This window comes from Ptiloglossa arizonensis, chromosome 5 (assembly GCF_051014685.1).
Source record: "Ptiloglossa arizonensis isolate GNS036 chromosome 5, iyPtiAriz1_principal, whole genome shotgun sequence".
Lineage (NCBI taxonomy): Eukaryota > Metazoa > Arthropoda > Insecta > Hymenoptera > Colletidae > Ptiloglossa > Ptiloglossa arizonensis.
In genome coordinates, this window is record NC_135052.1 from 17,328,485 (window position 1) to 17,351,893 (window position 23,409).

Genomic DNA, 23,409 nt, shown 5'->3' on the forward strand with positions numbered 1-23,409 from the left:
TGTACCAAGATTTACTACAATTCTAAGCTTTCCCAAGATCCATCTTTCACGTTGAGTCTCTGAATTCTATCCACCAGATGGTTCGAAAGATCCTTCGACCGGGACACGTCTCGTACCGACTTCGATCTGTCTCCAAAGTTCTTCCAAAATCGGTTCTTCCACCTCGCGTAGCTTCACCGGTACCACGACCTTCGTTAAATTCCATCTACCCGATCCTTCGACCAGGACACGTCTCGTACCGAGTCGCGATCTGCCCTCCGAGTCGCTGGTCGTAGTCGTTGCGTTCGCTATCAATCCCGAATGTTTGGACACGGTCTCGAACTGGATGAGAAGGCTCCGTTCCCCGGACTCCTTTCAACTCCCGATCACTGTACGTTGGCGATGTGTACGTTCCTCGATCTGGCCGCGACTGGATTGTTCCTCTGTTGATCCTCCTGGAACTGTACGTCGTCGTCTTTCGCCAGCGCGGCGAGATTCGTGACAGTGGCCTGGGGGATCGGTGACAGCATCGGTGGGACCCTCCACCAGTCGGTGGTCGGCCATCCGGCTGGTACCAGGTTCCCCCGGAAGTTTAGATCCGGGAGAACCGGAAGCGGTCTTCATATGACGTGTCCACGGTGAGCGCCCAAGTTCGAACTGGACGATGTCAGATTCTGTACGGAGAAGGCGCTCTCGACCTTCGTGGACGTCGTGGAGGTCGTCGTTGGGCCAACATTGGCTACCTTTTCCGTTTGTTCGGTCGGTGATGAGGACGAGGACGAGGAGAAACGATCCTGTGACCTGTCCTCCTGATGTCTGTCCATCGATGACGAGAATCCATCGTCCTCCAGCTTTCTGTAACGTGACTCCTCCCTGCTGGAGTCCCTCTCCGTTTGGAAACCGTCGTCCTCGGGTTTCCCCGGGCTTGGGAACGGTCTCTCCTCCAATTTGGTAGCCAGGTACGACCTCTTCGGGTCCTTGGGCGGACTTGGGCAGCCGCAGTTCGGCTGTAGGCAGGCAGCCGTCGACAAACTCGGCCAGGACATGGTCTGATGGCTGGAGTAGAACGTGCTACCCCCGTAGAGTGCCTGAAAGGCCAAATCCGCTGCTAATTTGCCACCGTTGAACTCCTCGCCCAGCTTGTGCTGGATGGGGTAAAGGGGATACGGAAAGGGCGGGAAAAAACGTGGGATCTTGAGGTCCTCGTGGCTCATCAGCGCGTGGTGAGACGGGGGTGCCAAAGGTGGCAGCAGACCCCTTGATATGTTGCCTAGGGTTTCACCTGAGGACATCAGGGGCGATATCGAGAACCCGAATTTGTTTTCCTTCTTCACCAGGGATTTCGGCTTCCTGCGGGGACGGTACTTGTAGTCCGGATGCTCCTTCATGTGAAGGGCTCTGGAACAAAATATCATATCCCTTTGAACCGTTTGTCGGTTAACAATTTTCAATCGTTATTTAGACGCGATCGATTACGGTAAAAATTGATCGCGTTATCAGAAGATGATCGTCGTGCCAATTCGTAATCGAATCGTTGAATTGGGATACAGAGATCGTGGATTTTAATCATTCGTGGTGCGCGGGAATATAAAAAATGTGTGCTGAAATATTTTTTTCAGCTCACTGGAAGTAAAATAAATTAATATTCTTTTACCAATCGATGAAATATATTCTGTTTGCGTTTTGTGTATGTTTTCCGTATTAACACGCGTGGAAAATGCACGCAATTCATTATTAATTCGTAATGCAGTAATTGTGTTTTTTTTCGTGAGATAATAATAAGTAATATTGTGCAAAGGGGAGAACATTGTTCTTCGACAGAGAAGTTTGTTTATCGTGATACTGTGATTGTAAAAGCGATCAGAATTTATTGGTTAAAAAAAGAAACAGGAAGTAAATAAATTTTATCAACGAAAATGTTGAGATATTCAATGTCGGATCTGCTATCGCTAGGTTAGAAGGGAGGCTTGTCTTCGAACGCTTCAGGGGTGGTTTAATCGAATAGTTTCGCATACAGGGAACGCGATAGTTTTCCAGGGGGTTGGAAGCATAATCCCTGACAACGTCGATTAGGCGAATGTGCTCGTGAAAATCGGAGAGCTTCGCGACAATACGCATTACATCCAATTTTCGTTAACAAAAGTGCGATCCATTTCGATTACTCGATTAATTATAACCGATTGGCTGTGCGCGTTTAGTTGTGTGTTTCAGTATAAACAATCTCGAGGTTGAATTTCAAGTAAACAGTGTAGTGATCTCAAAAAGCGGTGAGGATAAATTTATTGCAACACGAAGGACGGTACTGTTTGTTCAAATACAGTATATTTGTTTGTATACGGTAGAGCTGAATTTTTGCAAAAAAATGGAGCTGAACATTTTTAAGATTATGGAGATTAACTATTCGATAAAAAGAAGCCTATACAATATGTCCCTATTATTATTGCTAAGCGACTAGCTCTTCTACTTGTAACACAATATAATGTTGTTAATGAAGTCCTAACATAATGTATCATTCTTGTACGTTAGGGTGGTTTTTATTTTTAAATCTTGAAATTCATTTGGTGGAAATCTTCGGAATAATTTGTAAAATATCCATAGGTTAATAGTAAAATTTGCCACACAAATTTTGAAGTTTAACATGTAAAACCACATGAGCACTGGTGTACCAAATTTGTCCACCTGTCTAGCAATAATTTTTATTGTTTTACCTACTATTATGGAAACAATCTTTCAATCGTACAATATTCAATCGTTCGATTTTACTATTAATAGCAAACTGATCACGGTAAAAATCCATCGGACTCGATGAAATGCGAATAGTAATCAGTTCTTTCGCGCCATTTCGCCATTTTGTCCTCTGTCGGTTATCGCCTGATACTTCATGTCCTCGACAGAAGCAAACACGAATCGTGTAATTTTCCAATTGACACTACACGCACGAGACAATGAGAGCTAAAGTGGGCTAACACTATAAGCCTTTGCTTCGAGCAGTGACACGATTCTTGAACAGCTTAACTTGTTGCATCGATCAATTGCAACATTAAAATCTGGTCGCATCAACCGTGAAAATACAAAGTAGTTAACATCGATTAATATATGAAGAATTCGTGGGTTAGTTCCTTTTTCACACGACCTCGTGTAACAACCTCGATCGAATAAATAGAATTTCGAAGGAGTTTCAATATTTTGGAATCGAACAGAATAGATACGCTCGAATACTTTTCGTAGATTACGATAGACTCGAGTAAATGGAAGATCGAAGATTTTCAAGCAGGCTTCGATATTTCGGAATAGAATCGATGTAGGCGTGTTTAAACGTCACGAGGACGATCCACCGCTTCGCTCCCTATTGAAGAAATGGTTCTTGCATAGGCTTAGACAATGATTGCACCGGTATCTACCTTCGATAATCCGGGCGCGTGCGTTATCAAGGGAAGAATCGCACGACGAGACACTTCGGAATTCAGTAAACTTTGCTCTCGACACCGTTATCCGTACAAAGGGACGTATTATCGTGGTGCTAGGACACGATACGGGCCACCATGGGTATTTGTAGTAAATATCTTGTACACACACCCCGGCTGGAAGGCACAGTCGACACATCGGAGGGCTGCTAAAAGAGAGGGGAGGAAGGGAAGAGTCAGAGCCCCGTGGTATCTCCGTCACATAATACTCCATTATGTATCCAAGAGGCGCACAAATGCAGTCCTTATTTATGCTTCGCCTCGTGTAGATAAAAGAAAGCGAGAGAGATAGCTGTTTCACGGCCGAGAACTCTTTTCCCTTTTTTTTTTTTTTTCTTCCCGTGCGACGCGTTTCGCGGGGATTTCTCCCGGAAACGCTCGCACAATGGGGAGTACTTGAATTATTTCGAGCACCTCGCGAGAAGGGTTTTCGCAACAACGTTTCGAGCGTTCGCGCGACAAACCTATCGCTCCAACAACGTTCAATTTCCAATTCGACAAGTTTGTTTTTCGTATATTTTTTACAAATTCTCCGTACAGTATTTTTGGAAGAAATTTTGTCCATTCTTTAACATCTAGTGCTAGTAGCAATGGAAAAATATTTGCTAATCGCAAGATTGAATTTGTAAAAATTTTTTAAAGATACACTCGTCCATTTTTCTTTTCTCTTTCATTACAGTTCACACATCGACAATGAATAAAATTTATCACGATTTTTCTCAAATTCCACTAAGATCTTTTGGTGAAAATATGTAAGATAAATCTTTTTACAATTCATACCGGTTCTTTTCTTTAGTACCTTATTCGTAAACAAAAAATAGTATCAAAAAAGCCCCATGGATGCTTTCACAGTGAAAAGTAAAATAAACATACTTATACATAGCTGTGACAATTTTCGCAAACACTCGAATAATATTCACCCTATACTTCTCTACCACTCGTAACCTCGATAAAAAGTACCTTCACGCATACTGCCTTCAAAAACGTCAAAGCCTCGAATTCGAATTTTCGAAGAAAAACCCGAAAAAGAAGAAGGATTCCTCATCTCGGGATACTTGACGGGTAGGAGCGAAACACGTGAAAACGAACGCTCGCGATTAAACCGTCGCGCTTCGGATAGCCGGGATTGCGAAGCTGGTACGGGCAAGGGGGGAGGGGGGTTGAAGGGGCGCGTGGTAGGGCAGCGAAAATTTTCCAACTCGCGAACGAAATCCGAAATTTCGGTTCCTCGCCGCGAGAGTGACGCAGCGGAATAATAATTCCGGGACAATGTGTCCCGGCAGATAGCACAAAGCGTAAATCAGCATAAACATCGGTAAAGCCCCGCCGACAATAATTCAGCATAAATGCATAAACATCGGGCGTAATCTTTACAATTCGCTGGGAACCCTCCACCACCGCCACCACCACCATCGCGGGGCATCGTTGCCACCGGCACCAGCGCCACCGTTTCAGCATCACCACTTCCAACTGTGCGATAAACAACGCGTTATATCATATCGGTGGACATAAGCCGCGCGGTAGCTGCGCCCACGGCCGCCGCAACAAGAAACAATAACAATTAGTCACGATTGTCCGCTGGTGCTCCGCGAATGTCATTAGTGTAACGATTCGTCATAAATGTCATTGTGCCCGCAACGATCGGCGGACTTTCGCGAGCGGTCCGCTCTGGATACCGTTGACAGTTTTGTCGTTCGATGATTATCCATTTTACCGCTACGAGGACGTTGTGTCGCGAACCACTAGCGTGGAACGGCTCGGTCGCGTGTTGAGAGAACAGTTCCTTCGGAGATCGATCGTTGACCGATGCATCGGTGCTTGCACGGTTACGGGATGCACCGTCTTGGAGGAGACGTTTCTTGGAAGGAATGCGGGTGCTATTGGTCGTGAATTTGTACCCGTTCTTAGGAACGTAACTGTACGAGACTCGTGTGTCGAGTAGCGATGAATTTTGATTCCGCGGTATTGAATTATTATTGGACGAGCGATAAGGAAACGCCGGGAACCGGAGAGATTTATCTTGGGAGGAATGTGGGTCTTATTGATCAAAATTTGTACCCTTGGTATTGCACGCAACTGTGAAAAAGCGTTGTCTATTGAGCAGTAATGGATTCAGATTCCACGGTATTGAATCGTTAGACAAGCGATAAAGAAGCGTTGAGAGTTGAGGAGATTTATCTTGGAAAGAGTGCGAGTGTTATTGATCAAAATTTGTACTCCTTTTGGGAGTGCAAGTAGCTCCGCGAGTGGCTCTCTTGGTGATGTATCTTTAGACAAAGTGAAAACGACAGCGATGGAGTTATCAATATTCGGGAATTATCTTCAGAGTATTACTTACTCTTGGATATAAATTGACGTGTGAATCGATCTATGTATAATTGAATTCAGATTTAAGATCCATCATCGATATCTCGTGATATTTTCTTTCACGAATTACCTTAGACATTTATCTACATTCATCGTAGCCCGAACGTTCGTATTCACAACGAATCTAGATTTCCAAGAGGTAGTCCGATACCTCGTGTACAATTAACCTCGAATCAAAAGCCAATCATCCAGTCTCCAAGACTCCCCCTTTCGCGAGTTCCCCTTTTTCTTCAACGTTAGTCTACATCTTACGTCTCATGAACTTTAACGACCGTCTACCAATTTAGACTTCCTAGAGGTACTCAAACAACACGTGTACGACTCAACTCGGACACAAAGCTCATCATCAATCTTTGAGACTCCTTCTTTCGTAAGGTCAACCTTTAACACTTATGTCTACATCCTGCGTCTCATGTATATTAATGATCTGTTGCCAATTTAAATTTCCAAGAGGTACTAAAACAAAACTCATCGTCGATCTCCAAGACTCCTTAGGCAAGATTCACCCTTTGACACTCGTCTACATTTTGCGTCTCACGAACATCCCGATCTGTCGTCAACTTATCCTTCCTAGAGGTACTCGAGCAACTCGTGTGCAGTTGACCTCAATTCCAAAGCCAATCATCAATCTCCAAGACTCTTTCCTTTGTACGATTCACTCTTTAACATTCATCTACATCTTGTGTCTTACGAACATCAATGTTCCGTAAAGGTATTCAAACAACTCACGTACAACTTAATCCAAACCTAAAGTTCATCGTTAATCTCCAAGACTCCTTTCGCAAGATTCACCCTTTGACACTCACCCACATCTTGCGTCTCGCGAATATCCCCACCTATTATCAACTTAGCCTTCCTAGAGGTACTCGAGCAATTCGCGTGCAGCTGATCTCGACCCCAAAGCCTATCATCAATCTCCAAGATTCCTTCTTTCGCAAGATTCACCCTTTAACACTCACCCACATCTTGCGTCTCGCGAATATCCCTACCTATTATCAACTTAGTCTTCCTAGAGGTACTCGAGCAACTCGTGTGCAACTGATCTCGAACCCAAAGCTACCCTATCATCAATCTCCGAGACTCTTTCTTTTGTAAGATTCACTCTTTAACGTTCATCCTGTGTCTTATGAACATCGATGTTCTATGGAGGTATTCAAACAACTCGCGTACAACTCGATCCAAACCCAAAGTTCACCATTGATCTCCAAGACTCCATTCTCAAGATTAACCCTTTAACGTTCACCCACACCTTGCGTCTCGCGAACATCCCCACCTATTATCAACTTATCCTTCCTAGTGATACGCAAGCGACGCATGTGCTCGGACCCAAGTCCGATCATCAATCTCCAAGATTCCCTTTCACCCAAATCTCGCGACACTCATCTACATCTTGAGTCTCCCTTGATGTCCGTGTCCACGACGACTCTCAGAACTTCCGAATGACAAAGCGGTCGCTATTTCCGCGACACCGTATTAATTCTCCCCGTTTTCCTTGGCTCGATCCCCACCACCACCACGAGCGGCTCCATCTTTCCACGGTTTCCGCGCCAGCCGGACGAAAACGAGAACGAGAGACAACGCGGCGTAGAAGCCGCCGAAAAGAGGGTCGGAGGAGGGAATCGTCGGACAGGCAGCAGCAGTGGCAGCGGCACAGCCAACGAGCTGCCGTGAGGGTGAGAGAGCCAGGGGCGGGTAGGAAGGGTAGGGGCCGGCAGAGGAGCCGCGCAAATCCTTTTAAATCCACACAATTGCGACAATGGGGCTTTATTTGTTATCTCGGGGGCCACATTGTGAGTCGCCGTGAACGAACGGACAGATTACGTCGGGCCAGTGACGGCTCGGCTCCAGGGGAACCCGTTCCTACCAGGAACGTGGCTCCAGGGGAACCACTTTTATCGGGCCCTCTCCTCTTTATTTTACGATCGTCCGCGGCGCTGCCCCCTACGAAATACCCCCCACCTATCTGAGCCGTCGACGACGGAGCCGTTACCAAAGTCGTCACCGACGCTGCCATCCGCCAGAAAAGCGGATTCGCCGTTACACGCTTCTGCCTTGAAATTTCACCCCCCTTCTCTCTCCCTCTCTCTCTCTGAACAGCCCTCTGTCACGGTAACCAACGTCGCCCCAGTCTCTGAGATACGTTTCCACGGATGGAGCGAATATTGAGACTCCGAGACGATTCTTCGGTATACGGTACTTTGTTTCTCCATGGGGGGTGGTTTTTCGGGACAGGGTGAGATTTTAGATTCTGGAGAGCGAGAACGTGGTTCAATAAGCGATGACAATGTTGTTTCAAAAGTCGAACTACTGGGAGTTATTACCGTGCTCCTTCGATACGTCTATTGCACTTTTAGATGTCCTTCTTGATGATTGTTTAGGTAGAGGTTTCGAATTGGGGTGGAACGAAATTTATCCAAAATGTAAGAATTTCTGTTTAGAAATCTAGAGGGACAAGTGGAACTGGTCAGTCAGGGGATAAGTTAAATTGAACTTGAAAGAGGGTAATTAATCAGCATTACGAGGACAGTTGTTGAGAATGTTCAGGTTCGAGAAAAAGCAATCGGTAGGAACGTTCATATATGCGAAGTCTATAATATGATACTTTGACCCGACGATTTCGTTCGGATGTAACAATATTTCCTATGCAACAATTGAAAAAAGCAACATATGAAACCGTGCAAGGATTTCGAGGCAAAACGTTACGGATCAAAAAATGAACGACTGGCAGAGGCCGGGTGTCAATGCTTGAATATCCTCTTCCCCAATTTTTTCTTTTTTTTTTTTTTGTAGATTCGATCACGGTCATCGACAGAAAAGCGGATTCAACGTTACATTGCGTCCGTATAACCGGCAACCCCCGGCCCCGACTCGCTTTTTATTTTTCGAAAACGGATTCACCGAGTAAAACGAACACTTGGCAATTGAAAGCGAATCGACGGTGACGCGCTTTGGAAGAAACGACTTTATTATTCCATTATTTATTTTACGAGGCTCCATCGCGGCGGCGGGTGATTCCGCGAGGGTTTATATTCAACCCCGGCCACCCCCTATCAATTGCCTATACCCGACAATTTTTGCTTGGGCAAAAACCGTGATAAAGCTGGACTCTGTCGTTGCTTTCGCGCGTCGTACTTTTAAATTAATTCTTATTTCGCCGCGTTTCGTTTCGCTTTCGTTCGCCGTTTCGATTCATCGGTTGTACGTTTCATTGTTTCGCTTTTTATCATCTCTCTTTCAACAGAGGTGAACACCGATGCAAAGAGTCCCCCCGTGTTTCTTAAACCGTAATATTTATTTTGAAAAAAGCGAGAGAAGAATTGAAGATTTACATCAAGCCAGAGGGAGTCGATTCTTTACTGGTAATTCTTTTTCTAATTTAATTCGTTGTTACAGTTAACTCTACCTTTGTATATTTTCCGTGGAATTTAGAAAGAATAGAAGTAGAGGCTCGATATTTGAATTTTTCGAGTGTGCTTATTTTTATTTAATACGTTTAGTACGAATACAAAGCTACATACGTAAAGTAGAAAATGGGGGATGTATGGTGCAGCTAATGTTGTTATTATATTTAACCTGAAACATTCGTTTGAAAATTGGATTCGAATAAATAATTTTCGCGACGATTTCAAGCACAGAAAGATCTTCGATATTAAATGTAAGATTTGTAATTTTTGCGTCGGCGGTTCCCTTCGAATTAATTCCCTTCGATGAATAATTAAAGGTAACGATAAAAATATCGTTCGATCGTGAAATTTCTTCGACCTGTTCGTCGCTCATCGGGCTAAATAAACTCATAACAATGATTAAATATTCAGGGTCGGATAATAAAGGGCCCGTTCCTTCCACCTCCATAAATACCACTTCGTTCACCCTATTCCACCCCTTAGCTTAGCGCCGCACGCCCTTAGCTTTAGCAACAATGTACCGTATTATGAACTACGAGGCCCCCCTTCTCGTTTTCGATTCACCTCCCCCTTGGTTATTACAGATACGCCTCGATGCGATAATTTCGTTCGGGCGATCGTGACTAAAGAGCAATTAGCGTGGAAAAAATCCTGAGCACTGATCGAAATTGATACGGAACGACCCAGTGGTTTTCATTTTTTTAAACAAATATCTGAGATACGATAATAAACGTTCATCGAGTACGATTTGAACTCGTAGGTATCTTTTCCTCTTTGAAGGAAATTTTATACAACAAACTTCGAAGGGATGTTAACCTCCTCGGACTTGAAGTATATTGAAGTATGTTTTTTAGTATTTTAAAAATAGTACAAACATTATTTATAAGTGTTTCTATTTTTCCTTGGTAATTTTTTGATCTTTTTCTTTCTCGGTAACGGTTAGACTTAATAGTTAGACTTATATAATCCTTTGCTTCATTTTCTACATGTTTTCTTTTTCTTTTTATAATATAGTACAGGTATTATTATTACTATACGTGCATTTTGTACACATATGTTACTCCCGGGTCCGAGAAGGTTTAACGATCTAATGGAATTTGATCTAGCAGAGGAAGCATCGACTGATATAAAGATGAACTTATCAATATCTCTTTTCTTTCGATAGCTAATGAAATTTAAAGGAATTGCCAATGGTGTCGTTTTATCTAACAGAAGATGCATTCGGGCACTTTGGTGCAATTTTTCTTTACGAATTCCAAATATTGAAGTTAGTAATAATTTTTCAAGAAATGAAACCCGTCACTATGGAAATATATTCTTAACACTCTGTTGCATAATGCGATAGGTCAAGAACTCGATAAAAACGATCCGTGTAAAGGTAGGTTCAGCCACTTATTCAATTTAAGTGTAAATTAATTTACAAATGTACCTGAGAAATAATTTCTTTCGAGTACAAGTCAATTCAGAAAAATGAATTGGAAAATTATTTCACAAGTGTACCTGAGAAATAATTTCTTTTAAGTATAAATAAATTCACAAGTGTACCTAAGAAATAATTTCTTTCGAGTACAAATTAATTCACAAGTGTACCTGAGAAATAATTTCTTTCGGATATAAATTAATTCACAAGTATACCTGAGAAATAATATCTTTCGATTATAGATTAATTCATAGGTGTGCCAAGAATTTCCGTCTCTAAAGCAGAAATAAATACTCGAGAGAGGGTCAAAAGGTTCGAGATCCCTTCGTGGGGGTACAGGTGGAAATCTCTTCGAGGCTCCCGATCCCTACGGAATCAATTACAAAAGCAACGTGGCGATCTAGGAGCATTCGAAGGCATCGTGGATCTCACCTCAGTCGTTTGGCCTCGTCGATGAAAGGCCGCTTCTCGCTTTCGCTGAGCAGCTTCCATTCGGCGCCCAGCCTCTTCGAGATCTCCGAGTTGTGCATCTTGGGGTTCTCCTGTGCCATTTTCCGTCGCTGCCCGCGGGACCACACCATGAAGGCGTTCATCGGCCGTTTGATGTGCTCGTTGTGAAGGGTTTTCGACGACATCTCGTTAAACGTTCTGTCTCTGATCCTCTCCGAATCGGTCGTTCGTTCCCCTAGTGTCTCTACTTAATCGCTCTCTTCTGACGGAACGATCGCTTCGCGGCGTTCCATTGACAGAAAACTCCCGCCACTGTTCTCATACTCGGTAATAGACGGTATCACCTCCGAACGTTGGCAAACAACGTAACACAACACCTTCTCTCCCGATTGAACGATCGTACAACCCTCCGATCACGTGGTCGTCAGGATCCAGCACCGCACGATTCAATATTCGCCTCGATCTTTCGCCAGTGGCTCGACCAAATCGGAAGATATCGATTCGACTCTTCCACGAGTGTCCCCGTCAATCCTGACAAACGTCAGAGACAGTCTCACCGGTCCCCTCGGATCACGATGTTGAAACAGTCGCGCGACCAAAACGTTTCCATTGCCTCGACTCTGATCACTGTCACCGAATCTTCTCACGGTGGTTCGGTCCGGACGGTGTCTACTCGTTCGACGATAAAAAATGCGCGTGTAATCAGCTCGCGTGTGGTCGACGATCAGGAACAAATAACGTTCGATCCGTGAGGAGCTGTTTGATTGACACCGTGACGAGGACTGGCAAGGATACACCAGGACCTCCGACGTCGAGTCTGGGACGAACCAGGGAGGAATCGAGGGACTCGCGGAGTAGCCGTAGCCCCGTGGGACGCGATGGAAACAAGGATCGGCCAACCAGAAATGTTCCTCCTCTCCCACCACGGACTCTGGCTAATGGACACCCACGATTGGCTCCTACGCCGACATGGCGGACCGAGGATATAGGCGCGTTCAACAGGTGGAGGTGTCTCTTCTCTGTTTCGCGCGTTCCTCGTCTCTTCTCATCCACGGTGTCGCTCAGAACACCCGGTCGGAGGAGGGGGGCACGAGTGTGTCTGTTACGCAGATTATCGTACTACCGTTTCTTTTTTTTCCTCTTTTCCTTCTTCCTTTTTTTTTCCTGACCTTTCTGGCCGCCGATGGTCAGCCTGTATCCGGGACACCGATCGCACGCCGAGACAATGCGCCGAGGATTGATTCGACGGAGTCAAGTGGACCGAATACGTCGTGGACGCGATTCAATTGAACGATCGACGGAGGAGCTGGACAGTGGACCAACCGTGTCCACGGTTCACACCGATTCGGGTTCCCGCGCGTAGCACGGGGTTCCTGGACGTTCTGGTCTTCGAGGTGTTCGCAATTATCGAATTATTGCAGGGGGAGATCACTTCTTCCGATTCGGATATTTTATATACCCGAAAGAATATTTTATATATCCGATTGGATATTTTATATATCTAAAAAGATATTTAATATATCCGAAAGAATATTTAATGTATCCGAAAGGATATTTAATATATCCGAAAGAATATTTAAAAGCATATTTGCTATATCCGAAAGGATATTTTAGGTGATACTGACTAAGAGGGAAAAACTGTACGAAGATAACGTTAGAAAAATATAAACTTTTTTCATACACGGATCGCAACTCTGAGTAATAGTTATTTAGTTTGATGTTCGAATTCGTGGAAAAATAGAAAATATTGTACAATGTTGATATTAGAGATATAAATCTTTTTCGTGTATGAATTATATCTTGGAGTAATAGTTACTCTGATAATCGAGTTTGTGAAAATTAATTTTAACTAGAGGTTTTTTTTTTGGCAGTAAGGTATATAAAAAATCACTTATGCTAAGATATTATTTGCGAAGAGGTGTCTAAAATAATTCCTTTTTAACAATTTCTGTCGGAGTGCGTGAAATACTCCGATTTGATACTAAATAATACACGAAAAGAGGAGTAATTTTGTAAAATATCCTTGTTTGTAAAGAAAAATAAATAAAAGGCGACTAAATGTCCTTTTATTTCAAGAAATTCAAAGAAAAGTAAAGTATGTTTTCTTTCGGCGCAAATATTACAAAACCAAATTCTGCTAAACTTGTGTGTAAGGTGCTCGTTGTGAAATTATGGTTTGACATTACTATTACTGTTACAGGTAGCCTCATCAGGAGTGTGATGATATTGTACTGATACTGTATCAGTATTCTTGGTTTGGAGATAATAAATTATTGGGGAACCGTGTGAGTATAGTGATTCAGAAGGTTGTGGAGGAATATCATTCGACCGAAAAAGATATAGAGAGCAAATAAATCATACGTATAAATTTGAGGGATGAATTTGAAGGTACTCTGTAAATTTCGTATGTGAGGATACACGTATTCTACAATAAATAACTCGAACCGTTTTTTACGGTAAGTGTTCAAAATTCTAATAATTTCGTTTAGAATTGAAACGCATCACGATAAATATATTAAAATGCATCACGATAAATATCTTAAAATGCATCACGAGATGCATTTTCTTTCCTCCTGCGTTGCTTGTCATCGAATCAATCTCTCTTTCCTCCATTTTGGAAAACACGATCAATTATTATCGCTACACGGTAACATTGTGAACAAAATTTGCGTTACGTGATTTTAAAATGTATCCTACCTCGTATTGTTGGTCAATTTCTATTTCTTCTCGTATCATGAATTCGTCGCGACTTAAAGAAACTTACGTTTTAATTTAAAAGTTAAACGAATCACAACATCAAGTAGAATTTTATTCAGTGATAAAAATTCATATTTCGTCGTTCGTGTACATTAATCTAGATACTGCTCGATATTAAATGACATTTTATATTCGGTCGAAAATAATTTCTACCAATCGTACGCCGTAATAGCCCCGATCGTGTTTCACATCTCTCCCTCGTTCTCGAATATTATTTTCCCATCGTTCTCCAGAAAATGCAATTCATATTCAACGAAATCATCGGTACCGCATTATCAGACATCGTTAGTCGAATAACAAAGAATTTTATTTCGACGCGGTCGACGCGTTCGTTAACAAACCATCGCGTTCTGATTGTGGCCACAGCGTGGTACACAGAAATTTCTTCCCGCTTTGTTCGCCCGATGTACAAGCGGAGCGCGCGGGGCCACTTCTTGAAATAAATGTTATCAGTCCTGGCAATGTCTTGCTGTGAAGAAGCGGTCGAGGGGGAACCAAGGGGCATGGTCGGGGCTGAAGACGTCTCCAGTGATAAGACGATAAAGAGAGGAGGTATAAAACGAGACAAGAGGGCTGTGTGTTAGTGGCAACATCTCAGCGAATTCCAACTTCCATAAAGAAGCGACTGTACAGCCCTGCCATTGAATTTCCGGAAAGTTTCGAAATATTCATCTGTCGCGAGAAAAAAAGGTCACGTCTTGAAAATCCCCGCGAAAATTGAACGGTGAGTATTGCGAATAAAGAAGAAGAAGAAGAAGAAAAAAAAGAGAAAACAGTTCTGATTATTTTTAATTATTTTAAATTAAATCATCGAGTAAACGCTTGTTCAAATTGCACACGTATCATTTTCAAGAGTAAATCTCGCGATAATTTTTTGATGCTTTATTAAAACGAAATGGCATTTTTTAATATCCTGGAGAGTGAAATATAATCTAATTTTGAATTTAAACAATCGATCGAAACGTTCCCTGTAAGTACCTATAATAATTTTTCCTTTCTTCTTTTCCTCTTTTTTTTCGATATAAACGAATAACATGTGATTCGCCTCGAGTACGATATTTCATCGTCAAATAGAACTGGTATTTGTGATTTTATTTACTTTTGCAATTTTTGACGATAAAATTCCGAAATAATCGTTATCGTGTCACATTTTCTGAGGACTGTTTGCGATTGTAAGAATTCTTTCACGTTTTCTTTTTTCGTAAAATTTTAGAGGAAGAATTTAGAAAAAGATCAAACGTTTCTTTCGTCCCCCTGTTAGGAGCAGATCGGAGAAAATTTAGCGCCGAACAGACGGAAGCGAATCAATGGCAGAATAAAGGTAGGGGGGCACGAGGGTTCAGCCACGCGGAGATTATCGAAGGCAATCAGCTATTTGTTCTGTTATTAACTCGATCATAAATTCGCCGCGCGACAGTGTACGAGAGGCCACGTTCGACTGTCATTCTGTCAGCGTTCCTTTATCACCCCCTCGTTACACATTCCCCATCGTTCGTAGGGCGTGAACGCGATTTTTATCGGTCATCGACGAGAAGAAAAGGCACGGTTGGGGGACCCCCGTCTCTTTCCACGATTCTCCCCGACGTTGTACGAAACCCTTATCTGTATACTGACACTTTCAATTAGTCACTATCGCCGGCAAACATCGCGCCTACTTTCGCGAATTTCACCACCGTCGAATTGTTAGTCAAGTGCTGCTTACAACGTAACATTCGAGATTACTGACAAGTTCTTTGCCTCGTGTCAATTTTTAGGACGAAAAATTACCGAGGAGACGATTCTCACGATCAGAGGAATCGTCTGAAGTAGTAGTTGTCAACGACAGTTGTCAGAAGATGATCAAGGATGTTCACGATTAAAGAAATAGTCGAGAGTAGTAGTTGTCAAAGACTGTTGTCAGAAGATGATCAAGGATGTTTACAATTAAAGAAATAGTCGAGAGTAGTAGCTGTCAAAGACTGTTGTCAGAAGATGATCAAGAATGTTTACAATTAAGGAAATAGACAAAAGTAGTAGTTGTTAAGACAGTTGTCAGAAGATGATCAAGGATGTTTACGATTAAAGAAATAGTCAAAAGCAGTAGTTGTCAAAGAAAGTTGATCAAGAGGAATTTTTTCCTGTCGAAAAACAGGATCAAGGATCACAATTAAAGAAATTGTCAGAATTAGAATTCTGTTGTAAACATTTATTGAATCAATAAAACCACTATTTTCAATGTTATTCTACTGATCATACGTAGAAAACACATTTTTTAAAATCCAAAAAATAGATTCTGAACTATCGATTCATTATTGGATCATTTTAAGTATTTACTGCAGTAATGAATTTTTAACGGCTCTGATTTATAAGATATAATTTATTTTACAATTCTTCTCGAGTAAGTTATTGTACCTAAATATGTGTGAACTAAAAGAAAAAGTGTCAACCCTTTCTCAACGGAATGACGATGCGATCTCCAAACAGTGGACTCATTATCAGTAGTCTGTACACTGTGTGCTTAGTGCATACATCTTAGATTAAAAATGAACGTGGTGTCATAAATGTTGAATACATTTCTTTTTACATCGGGTATAACGATACATATACGTATCGAGGAAAGTTTATTATACAATATTTACCTGTGGAAAGATATCAAGTGTATCAGTTGTGTTTATGACAATTGATGCTTATCAAAAGTTTATATAATTTAATTAGTAATAATTATATATGTATACTTCAAACTATATTCATTTTTCCGGGTCTTGTTTTTGTGTTTCGTGTCGTGTACACAATTTACGATGCATAATTTTAATGCTCCTCTCTCTTCGGAAGAAAAGAAATATTTGCAAACACTGTGCGAATAATTTTCGTGCTGAACGAGTCAAACTGTTCATAGTCATGTGTGATCAGTGTGGCTTAATAAACATTGTCAAACCTTTCGATGGTAAGATTTGATTTTTGGCATATTTGTTAAGTATACCTGCACGTGTAGAGAGAAAAAAAAACAAGGAACGAGAAAGACTCGTGTAACTCTTATAGTATATTACATAAACTTTATTAAATGACTCGGTTATTAAATACCTTAGTACACAGCTGTAAGTAGTACACTACTATCACAAAGATTGATCATCGAAACTCTGTTAAAAATTCCCAATTTCCCAACCTATCATACAATAAATATTACTGTTGCAACTAAAACTGATCGTGCAATAAATAGTCACTAAACGCCAACATTTGTATACCGCGTCTATTAAATGAACACTCACCCAGCAACGCGAAAACTCACCACTATAATTTCATATTTCTTACACCATAAGAAATCGTTATCGTTCTCTGCTACGTAATCTCAACCTTCAAAAATAAATTTCACTACAATGAAAATAATATCCACCGAACAGTTAAAATACCAAACTCACCGTTCAATTTAAACATAAAAATTCTACGTACCCGTGCCGTCCCCCGATCGCGATTCAAGTCGTTAAAAATTATTTTCCAACGTAACGAACAGTTCTCGCACCAAGGTCTTCGTGATTCGAAACCGGACAATCAGAAGTCTCGAAGACACGGGTACGGTTAAACGCCACTTTACGAGAGCGAAAAAAAAAGAAAGAAACGAGAGAAACATCCCCCTCCGTCCTCCCCGAATGACGGAGAAAGGGAAAGAAACGAAGAAACAGTCACGGGTTGGAGGAGTGGGGGGTTGAGGGACGTTAAGTGACTTTTCCACGCTCGCGTCTCTCTCTCTCTCTCTCGATCTCGATGATACCGAAGGCACGGTAGAGAACGGAGAGGGAATTTCTCTATCGATGGCTCGTTCTCGCTCCGATCGGTGCACCTTCCGTTATCGTCTTCGTCGCACTTGAGGCCGGTGGGGTGCCACGCGACCGCTGATTATACCATTCATCGCGCGGCGTGGTCCAAAAGAGGGTTGCAAGCGGACTCGTAAACGTCGTAGCATCCTTCCCCCTCCCCCCTCACTACTCGCCCCATCCTCCCCTCTGTTCGTCCGTACTCCACCTCCTTCGTCACCCAGTGTTGCCCACTTTGGTCTCGCTGCCTACTACGGCCTTGAATGCTCCCTCATCAATGAAACAATCCGGCTTTCCGGCGGCCCGTCGCCGACGGCTCCTTAATTTTGGGACGCGCCGAGCCGCGACGCGGACGACTCCCTCTTTCCCGCAGATCCTTCTTCTTCGATCAATTACCAGTGTTTGTATTTGTTTCCACGCTGATTTCGTCCATTTTCCAGCGACTTGGACCCTCACGGCGGCGCCTTTGTCGTTCAATCTTCGCGGTTCTTCCGCGTTCCTCGGTAGAGGGGGATGTTTCGTTCGGGGTACGCGTAGATACAGAGTAGAGGTTGCAGAAGAAACCGAACCACGGTTTTGGGGGTTCTAACGGTGTTCGCGAATCGTGGTTGGTGGAACTTTATTCGTGATCATGAAATTCGTGGAACGAGGCAACGTAACAGGGGGATTGGTGAAACCGAACCATGGTTTTGGGGATTTAATGGTGTACGCGAATCGTGGTTGATGGAACTTTATTTGTGATTAAGAGATTCGTGGAACGAGGCAACGTAAAAGGGGGATTGGTGAAACCGAACCATGGTTTTGGGGGTTCTAACGGTGTTCGCGAATCGTGGTTGATGGAACTTTATTTGTGATTAAGAGATTCGTGGAACGAGGCAACGTAAAAGGGGGATTGGTGAAACCGAACCATGGTTTTGGGGATTTAATGGTAAAAAATATTGCAGCAGGGGTATCTTGCAAACGATAGGATTGTTAGTTTGTACTTACAAGGAGGTAGAGAGAAATTATGTAGGAACTCAATAGTTTTGAAGGTCTACCATAGCGTAGGTCTCTAATCATTTAACTCTGTTGTTGAGTAAAATTTGACGATTGTTCTCCATTTTCTAGAGAACAGATAACATTGATCTTAAGATAACTTAAGATCTTTTCTCTTGCCAGATATCCTCGTACCCTCGGCTCATCATTCTTCCTTAAAACAATATAGAACGACACCCAATAACTAGGCTATAGACCTAGCCATAGTATCCTCCTCCTCGCTCAGCCCACCCTCTCAAAGATCTTTTTAAAGTTATCGGATAATACAAAATCTATCTGATATAATTTTTAATAGCATTGTCTTTAGAAAGTCACATAAGAAACCCTTTTGTTATTTATGCTTAGATTACTGGACAGGTAAAGTTCAACTGTCCTTTCCTCTCCTAGCGTTCAATTTATATCATTAGAGCAAAGAATAGACAACTTAAGTAAGATCTTCTCACTTACAAGGTATCTTGTACACTCTACTCGCCATTCTTCCATAGCTTTCTTCTAAACAGTACCATCTAGTCGATATCCAGCCACTAATCTCATTTTTCCTCGCTCAGGTTACCTTAAACTTCTCAGACTACACAAACCTATCAGACGTAATTGTTTCTACCTTTACCCAGTAACGTACAAAATTCCATAGTCGTTCACGTTCACACCCTGTCGCAACCTACCTCTCGTCTCCGATATCCGATCCTCCAAGCCTTTAACCCTTTAAACTGTCTACAGAACTGCTCCCGATTCGTCGTAAACGACTGAACTTCACCCCGAAACACACATCCTTTCGAGAATTGGTGTTATATTTACACGTCGGGCGAAATTGTCCTCCGTCCGCGACACCTCGCCGGCTGCGCAGCGACGAAAACAATGTCGCGGGACAAAGAGCGCGAGGGCATCATCGTTGCGATTGCTGAAGCGACAACAACGGTGGCCCGCGATGCCGAATGGTAAGAGGCACAGAAACCGGGGAGGCTGGAGAGGGGAGGGGGGGGATGCGCGCGAAAGAGTAGAGGGAGAGGGTAGGGGAGTGTGGTGGGAATGGGTGCGTCGAAAAGCTCGCTGATTACTCCATTGTCGGCCCGGTTGTTTCAGTTAATCGCGACGCCCCGTGGCGTTTTGTTGTCCTTTTATCGCTCTGTTCTGGCGACCGGTTGCCAGCTGCATCCAGCCGGATACCAGAGGGTTGCATCCCGAAATTCAAGGAAACGACGAGACGGCGCCGAAATTCTTTAACGATGCCGCGCCGCCCTGTCGCATCGACGTTGCAACTGACGAACGGAGTCGTCGCTGGCTGAGATTACTTGCACCGGTTCTGGCCAACGGGACGGGACTTTCGCGTCAGCTTTTACTATCGCGAATTGGGAGTAGAGACCGTCGCGGAGGAAAATTGATGAAATTATTTTTCTCGACGCGGATCGAGTGGGATACTTATACAGGGTGTTTCGTAACGTATTGAGACTTGTTTCGATGGTGTATTTTTGTATCGTGGTAATTAGCAACTGACACATAACGAAACGCGACCGAAGTAGTATTAATTATTCTACTGCTCGTATACAATGCTCGAGAGGTTCTCGGTACCTTTAGAAAATGATAAAAATCGATATTTATTAATAAAAATATTTTTCATCGAATAGTAAACACCGTTCAGAGAGCATTCTCTCTGTCTGGTATCGTCCAGGGGGTTGAACATTGCGATATAAATACTATAGAAATAGAAACGGTTACCAATGGTCAGTATGTAGATTTCTAACCTCAAAATTGTAAGATCCACTCTCCCCGATCCAGTGTACGTTTACAGGTGAGCGGGTGTCGCGAGCCGAAAGATAAAAGGGGAGATCCGCGAAAGGGCGTTCCCCGTAAACGAGACTCGATTGTCCGTATCGCGCGAACGAACGCTTCTCGAGGCCCGGTAAAATCGAATTCCACTTTGTTTGGCCGAATATATACACGGCATTCGGTATTCAGCGTGCGGCTGGTCGGCCAGGCGTCGCCGTATCAAAATAGAGCGCGCTACAATAACTTATTCGGCCGAACAAAATCGTGTGGAAGGGTAGTATTTTATGGAGTCCCGTTCGGGTTACATACGATGAATACATCGACCGGCGGCGGGGATCGGGGGCCGTTGTATGTGACTCGAATGTATCATAAACGCGGCTACGGGGTGAGCCACCCCCCATTCTGCCTTGCACGTACACTTATCTCGCCATTTGGCTAGAACCGATCCTTCAAAGTGTTCTTTGATATTCTTGAGGAGAACGTTCGGTTCTGATTACTTGAGAATTGCGTACAGCAGTTAACGTTGGACGTTTCAGGTTCGATACTGGTGTTAGAAGGATCCGTCCAAACCGAGTCTGCTCAAAAGTGATTTCGTCGTTGTGTTTCTACGACTTGTGATCTAAGAATGTTCGATGCTCTTATGTGTGAGATGTGAAAGAAAATAAATAAATTATTTTCGCGAAAGGTGACTTTTTATTATATAATTTTGAAGAATAGAGGGACTTAATACGATTTGTGCAAGGTCTGTGATACACGAGTTCAATGCCCCTGTGTTTGAGAAATGGGGAGATTATAATGACGATTCCTGCTAAAGGTGACCCTTTATTATCCAGCTTTCGAGAATAGAGGAACCTTATACGGTAAGGTTTGTGGGTTAGATTTGTGGTGAAGGTTCAATGCCACTATGAAGTATGAGAATCGAGTAGAGAGTTATGAATGGTCTCCCAAAGGATGATACTGTATTATTTAACCTAGGAGAGTAGAAGGACTTAATAAAGTAATGTCTGAGTTAAGTTTGGGTTAGGTTAGGTGCTTTTCTTGGGAACAGGTGTCTTCTAATTATTAGTGAACACGAGTCTCCTCAGATACACCTGGGAAGATGTTACGAGAGTACTTACAAGATCGTGTACATTTATTTATTCAATAAAATAATAAATGGATACGAGTGTTCTATATTCAAATTGTGATTATTAGTTGAACTATTTTTTCTTCATTTCTTACGATCTGTTGTCCCAAAACATTTTGATTTTTCAATTTTACCATTCTTTCTTTTACGTTATTTCAAATTTTACTTCTTTTTCTAATCGTTCTATAGTCGAAGAAACTGGTCGCTCAAAATCAATGAGGTTTTATTCCCATCGTATCGTCTCGGTAAGTCTGCCCGTTTCTGAAAGAAAGTGGCAGACTTGCATGGTGTGAAAGCGGAAGTCACGTGATTCACAGTGGGGGAAGCGACCTCGGGCGGACAATTGATTTTGATCGAACTATAATACCTGCCATCGACAATATTCCGTTGCTTCTCGTTCTATATTTATTCGCGTCTTTAAACGTCAATAAGCGTTCGATCGATCAAGATGAAACTTTAATAAGCCCATTATACTTACAGAATATATACACCATACGAAAATATACTTTTACATTACTAAACTTTCTATTTATCCTTTCGATATTACACTTTTGTTCCATCTTGGATAGAAACGAATATTCAATTCTCCATTGTACAATTTCTCAAACAATACATCAACCACCTAAACGCCAACATTACTTTATACTACACTTTATATTACATACAATTAAATATTTAACTCCGTAAAATTCAATGTATAACTTTTCAAACCGACCAATTACAAATTGTACAAAAATTGTCCAAAGATACTATTTTTCCAATTACAAAAAAAAAAAAACACTATTCCTCATTTTATGTAATTAAAGAAAAAACTGTTACCCTCGACGAACCTTTCCAACCGAAATTGCATCGCAAACGAAATCTCTGTCGCGCTTACAAATACACACAAATAAACCACAAAAATCTACGTCTAATTCTCCATCGTTCCAGTTCGCGCGTATAAAAACTAGGTCGATTTCACTTTCGAGTTAATCCGTCCCCCGAACGTTAAAATCGTCCGAACGATGAAAAAAGAAAAGGGGTAGGGAGCAAATGACTACTTTCACGGTACGCCGTATTACGTAATCTTCATCCGAAAGGAAGACCACTCGGTCTTTCCCTAAACGACGGTACACAAGACGTTGTATACCCAAGGATTCGTCTTATCATCGGCCAACTGCATCCACGCCAAAGACGATCCCGAGTCACGAAATTCTATTCAATGTCCCGTTCAATGACTAACATTCCGCCGGCAACGTTTACAGTGATAGATAACCGCGGGACGCGTATCGTGCCGCCGGATTATCAATCATAATCGGAAAATAATTATCCGTGGCCGACGAGTACCCGTGCTGGACGGACGAATGGAAGGCCGGCTTGGTTGGTAAAACGGCACCTGAATCGCCGCTAATTGTGAGGAATGGTCCCGCGTCGAGCTCCGCCGATCGTTGATTCGATAGACGATGTATGCTCAAAGTGCCAGGGCCTGTTCGATATTAGACTTCGGGAAGAGACGTTTACCGCGCGATAATACGCGCGGTGAAATTGTCCGGTGAATTCGCGACGTAGAAAACGCCTCGAAAATATAACACGCTCGATAACGAAGCGGAGGTATCGTAACGCGCGATTCTGTCCCTTCTCGGTGAGTGTTTACGGTGGGTGGCCATTGCAAACCATTCTCGGGTGTCTTTGGTTTCTTCGTTTACGGTAACAGGATATCGTGATACTTCTCGTTAAATGTTAACGACACGTTTAGACACGTTGGAAGTCTATTCATCCGCGTTACCATTTGTTCGGGTGTATCTTTGTTCGAGTTTGATTAATCGAACTCGAGCCGCAGAACAGTTACTCGAATACGAATGTTCGTTGTTTGTAA

General features: G+C 42.7%; 1 protein-coding gene across 1 annotated transcript; it reads right to left on the minus strand.

Moving 5' to 3' along the window:
- Positions 1-599: 599 nt before the first annotated feature.
- LOC143147281 (uncharacterized) lies at positions 600-11,269 on the minus strand. Its single transcript, XM_076312397.1, has 2 exons — positions 11,067-11,269; positions 600-1,377 (listed from the first exon to the last, which is right to left on the minus strand). Exons 1-2 carry the CDS (start codon positions 11,267-11,269, stop codon positions 600-602), a joined length of 981 nt encoding a protein of 326 aa, XP_076168512.1.
- Positions 11,270-23,409: the final 12,140 nt, after the last annotated feature.